Consider the following 5,593-nt stretch of genomic DNA (forward strand, 5'->3'; position numbering starts at 1 on the left):
TTGATTTTCTGACCCGAAATCAGCTCGTATGAGGAAAGAAAGGACATGATGCTCTTTAGGCTGGATTTGCTCCCGTTCGAAAAGATAATCGTGTCGTCAGCGAAGAGACAGTGGGTGATGGGGATACATCCTCTCATTCTAAGGAAGTAGGATGCTCCACCTTCTCTGAAAAGGGCAGCCAGACCCCTGCTTAGAACTTCTTCCGCGAGAATGAAGAGGCAGGGAGAGAGGGGGTCTCCTTGGCGAAGGCCACGAGAGGATTGAAAGAACCCGTTGGGTTCTCCGTTTAAAACTATTGAAAACCAGCTTCTTTGGGTGCATTGCATGATCAAATTCCTCCATTCCAAGGAGAAGCCAAACCTTTCTAGCACATCCAGCAAGAATTGCCAGTTTAATCTGTCGAACGCTTTTGCCATGTCAATTTTGAGGATCACATTGCCTCCTCTGACCTTCTTGTTGAGACCGACAATCATCTCCTGGGCGATGGCTATATTGTCGGAGATGGACCTGCCTTTAACGAAAGCGCCTTGCTCTTGGGAGATCATTTTAGGCAAGACCCTTGCAAGCCTTGAGACCATGACCTTCGAAAGGATTTTGTAGCAAAAGTTGCACAGGCTGATGGGTCTGAATTCAGAGAATGTGAGAGGGTTTTCATTTTTGGGGATCAAAGCTAGGAATGTGGAAGAGTAGTGCCTGGAGAGGTTACTACCTTCGAAGAATGCAGTTGCAGCTAGAAGGAGGTCAGATTTGATCAAGTCCCAACAAGAAGAGTAGAAGGAACCTCCGAACCCATCTGGCCCAGGGGCGCTTTCCAGAGGGCTGCTGAAAATGGCTTCTTTGATTTCCTCCTCCGATGGGGCTGTTAGAAGCATATGATTGTCTGCAGGAGAAAGCAACTTAGGGATGTGATTTAGCAGGCCGTGGTGAGACCTTTTCCCCTCCTCAGCTAATGCTTTCTCAAAGTAGGAGGAAGCCAAGTCTTTGATCATTCCCTTATCTGTGATTCAGTTCCCGTTGTGTCTTATTTTGGTGATCCCTCCCAGTTTCCTTTGGTGGTGCATAGCAGCATGGAAGAATTTATTGTTTTTGTCTCCTTCTTTTAACCACTTCTCCTTGGTTTTCTGTCTTAGGAAGATTTCCTCATGGAGAATGGTTTCATTCAACCTGTCTATGGCTTCTGACAAACTTTCCGATGTGGTGGAATTTGGGTTAGATTGGTGGTCCAGCTCGGCTTTGAGGACCCTGTCTTCATTGGATCTGACATTTTGGAAAACATTGCCGTATATCTCTCTATTCCAGGTTTTCAGAGCATTTTTCGTGTTTTTCAGTTTGGTGTAAAGGGTTTCAAGAGGATTACCAAGGGCTTCAATTGACCAGGCAGTCTTCACAATGGATTGAAATTGGGGGTGTTTGGACCACATAGCTTGGAATTTGAATGGTTTTATTTGGGGGGTTAAGGAGGGGTGGATGTTTAAAAGGAGGGGGCAATGATCTGAGCAAGTGCGGGAGAGATGGGAGATGGAAGTGGAGGGGAGAGAGCTTAGCCACTGAGAGTTTGTGAGAACCCTGTCTAATCTGGTCCAAGATCTCTAGCCATTCCTACAGATGCCATACCTGGTGAACTTGCTGCCGATGTACCCAGCATCAATGAGGCCTGCGCCATCTATGGCTGATTGGAACTCGCGGCATGAAGCGGGATCTGGAGGCCTTCCTCCTAATTTCTCTTCAGGAGATAACAGGGCATTGAAGTCCCCCCCAACAGCCCAAGCTTTAGAAAAGGATCGGCTGCATTCCCAGAGGTAACTCCAAAGATTTCTCCTTTCTACTTTGGAACAGCTAGCATAAATAAGGGTCATAAAGGCTTCTGAACCAGATTGCAAGTGAGTAATCTCGACTGACAGCGCTTGGTTATTAGAAGAAACCCGACTCATTGAGAGGGAGCCATCCCATAGAATCCAAATTTTGGATGCTTCGTTGAGGTTTGTCATAGAGTTGGTGAAGTGTAGCAGCTCTGCAACTTTATGAATCTCTATTTCGTTTAAGAATGGCTCTAGAAGAACAATAAAATTGAGCTTGTGGAGCTTGGATAAAGCTTTCAGTCTTCTCCTGGAAGGACTATTTTTGGCCCCCCTAATGTTCCAGATAAGGCCGTTAATCATGGGACAATTTTCCGGGTCCTCCCAGATCGCTTCCCTTTTTTCTTTGGTTGGGAGCTAGGTTTAATTGGGATTTGGGGTGGGAGTTTTTGGAGGAAGGGATCATTAGGGTGCTGGAAAGAGAGTTCTTGGGCTGGGGGTTGATCAGGCAGAAGATGATCGGAGGGGATGTACATTGGATCGGAGGATGGCAAGGGGGAGGAGGATGGAGGAAGGGTGAGGAGTAGAGGAGAGGGGGATATTGGGGAAGGAACTGAGGGGCCTAGGTGAGGAGAGGGAGCTGAATGAGGAGGGTTAGAAAGGTCTCTTCCAGTCAGATTGGCTAGACGAGAGTTGTCTAATCTAACCCGCTCTGAGAGTTCTGAGGATCTAGCTTCAAAGAAATCCTCACTAGTTGAGAGGTTAGAGGGAGTAGTGCTAGAGGAAGGGTGAAAGTCCATAGGATGTGAATCACAATGGGCAGACCTCTCGGTGGCTAGAGGGGCGGGCTCCATTGAGTGCAAGGCCATCAGGTTAAGAGGGATGGGGAAGTCGCTTGGTGGATTTCCTAAGAGAGGTAAATGGTGGGGAGGCTCAGGTGAATGAGGAGAGGATGGTAGAGGGGGAGTAATGGGTTCTAGCAGGGGCGGGCAGGTTAAGTCCACAACGAGGGATAGACCATGGGGGGAGAATAGAGGGATTGGGAGGGGGGAGGGAGGTGGAGAGGCTAGGAGCGTCAATTGAGTTATTGACGGATAGAGATGTGACAGATTTTGGATAATGACTGGGTCGGCAGCTGCCAACCTCGGCTCGGCATGGGCTATCTCTGGTTGCATACTAGGTGATTCTGCATGGGAGATAAGATTTGGTGTTCCTGCTGATACAAGTTTGAAGGCGCCGACATTGATCGGAGATCCTCCCGATAGTGGGTGAACATCTTCAAGGTTGATTGGGTTGGGTGGGGCGGCTACCGCTCCTGGAGTTTGTTTATGAAAGGCCAATTCCACTCAGGATTTGGTGGTTCTATGCAATTCTGGAAGGGAATTCTCCGAGGATTCAGCAGCTGCCAACCCCTCAGCTGGGGGGGATGCTTAGTATATGGGTCTTGGATTTTAGGGGGATGGAGCTTACAGTTGGGTTGTAAATGGCCAAATTTGAGGCAACAACTACAGTAGTGTGGGATTCTTTCATAGATTACCTTCTGCCATCGGCCTTTTTGCCCAGGGAATCCAAGCCAAAGTCGTTCCGGGAGGGGCGTGTTGATTCGGATTTCTACGCAGAGTCTGGCCGCTTCTGTTCTAGAACCTGTAGATGTGTGCCCATCAATTTTTAACACTCTACCAACAAGACCTCCAACGGATACTAGAAAATCGTCATTGTAGCAGAATAGGGGGAGTCCAGGTAACGAAATCCAGACAGGGGCGATGGGGGGTTCTTCTCCTGGAGTGAAATCAGGGGTCCATCTGAGGAATCTAAGAAGAAGGCCCTGAATCTTGATGCTGCCAGAGAGCCAAACAGCCATGAAATCCGTGTCTGATCCTAAGCGGATGAGGAGATGGCGTTGATAAAGAGAGGTTATTATAGGATCCTCTGAGAGGGAGTGTTTCTTCTTCAGAGATTCTCTGAGCAGAGCGAATGGTGGTTTCCCATAGGAGCATTTTGCGATCAAGGCCAATCGGAAGGGGGCCGACCCTTTCAGAATGTCTTCCCAGAGAAGATGATAGCTGGTTCACCGGAGGGAGTTTTTCCAGGAGCTTTCACACTTAAACAGAGTTTGGGGAGAAATAATCTCCTTGTCACAGAAGCTGCAAACGATTTGGTGGGGGGGTTCTCTCTCTGAAAAACGATTGGGGGAGGGGGAATGGGAAGAATGGTGGGGCGAGGGGGGAGGGGATTGTTGATGGGGCAGAAGGGGGCAGAACCCCCACAATGGGGGGTTCGGAAGCAATCATAGAGAAGGACTCTGTGTCCAGAAGGGAGGGGAGAACGGAGGGGGAGGGATGGTGGGACCGGGGGATCAGGATGAAGGAGGCGGAGGGGATTAGCCCTAGGCGGAGCGGTCGTTCTTAGCCCGAAACCCTAGCTTACTCTCACTAAGAATAGAAGTAGTGCTTCCCAACCTCTCTGAGGGCTACCGCTATTTATAGCTTTTTGGGGGGAATAATAAATGCACCCCTTTTATTTACATGGGATGGTCCACTACAGTGTACGTGGCAATCGGGTCCATTGAATCCTTCCCACTGTGAGGTACATCAGCCCCTCTACAGTCTTAATACTATGTAGCTGTCCCATGGAAAAAAGTGGTATATCACTTCCTATTTTTTGGGAAATGATATAGCCGCCCCTTTTGATCACCAGGAACACCCCTGTCAGTGTATCAGGGGCTGTTGTAATTAAGTTAGAAGAATTCAATGCCCATCTTTGATGTGACGTTTTTTTTTACGTAAGACATAAGTGAAAGACACCATCTTCGATGTGACCAAAATAGAAACCTAGACCCTTTCTTCTTTGAAAAAGGTCACGGGGCTGAAAAAAGGCACACATCAAGAAAGGGATGGTGAGACTGAGAGAAAGAGGTCTTTGTTTTCTAAAAACAAACGTTCAGGAGATAACACAGTTGTTGGGAAAAGTCACGGGGCTGAAAAAGGCTCACATCAAGAAAGGGATGGTGAGACTCTGAGAGAAAGAGGTCTTTGGTTTCAAAATCTTCAGTTTTTTTTATCTTCTTTATTTTCAACAATGTCCCTATTTTTCCTCATCCAGACCAACAACTTAGTCAAAGATATTGTTTGGTTGAAACATCAATAACGGCCCTAATCTCTCATCTCGGCCAACTTTGTGACTTTTCAATGCTTTATTTTGTAAATGACAAAATTAGCCCAGGCAAGGGGTTATGAGTCATCGTATATGAAATGATTTCAGCGCTCCAATGTTTTGATAAACATGCGCTCACTTGTTTGTCGTGTAGTAGGGGTGTAAACGAGCCGAGCCGAGCTTGGCCCAGCTCGGCTCGGCTCATTAAGCTCAAGAGCTCGGCTCGGGCTAGGCTCGGCTAGGCTAGGCCCTATCTAGTGTAATTTGACTACTCTTTTTACCCCCCTCATCTTCCCTGGACAACCCTATCTAGTGTAATTTGACTAGTCTTTTTACACTGGGGGGGTGGTCCAACTAACAAATGTTTTGCTTTTCTTTTTGTATAGACAAAAGGAAAGCACAAACCTAGTTGAGAATGAAATCAAATCATGATCAAATATTCTGAGATTAGAAGATTTCATTTGATTAGGCTATATTGGTTGGATGGGTTAGATTAGGCAAGTGAATTATTTTAGGATAGTGTCTTTCCATAATTATCTTATTCTCTTGCTATGTTTATCATTTGAGTGTTCTACAAAAATAGTCCTTGTGCTTAATGTAAATCATCCAAGATTAATATAATTTTCTATTATTTTACATGATAT

General features: G+C 46.7%; 2 protein-coding genes across 2 annotated transcripts; both read right to left on the minus strand.

The window, feature by feature from the left end:
* Nucleotides 1-1,004: 1,004 nt before the first annotated feature.
* Nucleotides 1,005-1,421, minus strand: LOC143858850 (uncharacterized). The gene has a single exon (XM_077369560.1). It carries the CDS (start codon nucleotides 1,419-1,421, stop codon nucleotides 1,005-1,007), a length of 417 nt encoding a protein of 138 aa, XP_077225675.1.
* Nucleotides 1,422-1,589: 168 nt separating this feature from the next.
* LOC143858851 (uncharacterized) lies at nucleotides 1,590-2,159 on the minus strand. The gene has a single exon (XM_077369561.1). The coding sequence runs from the start codon at nucleotides 2,157-2,159 to the stop codon at nucleotides 1,590-1,592; it is 570 nt and encodes a 189-aa protein (XP_077225676.1).
* Nucleotides 2,160-5,593: the final 3,434 nt, after the last annotated feature.

This window comes from Tasmannia lanceolata, unplaced genomic scaffold (genome assembly GCF_043159265.1).
Source record: "Tasmannia lanceolata isolate RefF3 unplaced genomic scaffold, GAP_Taslan_0.1 ptg000026l, whole genome shotgun sequence".
In the NCBI taxonomy this organism is placed as follows: Eukaryota; Viridiplantae; Streptophyta; class Magnoliopsida; order Canellales; family Winteraceae; genus Tasmannia; species Tasmannia lanceolata.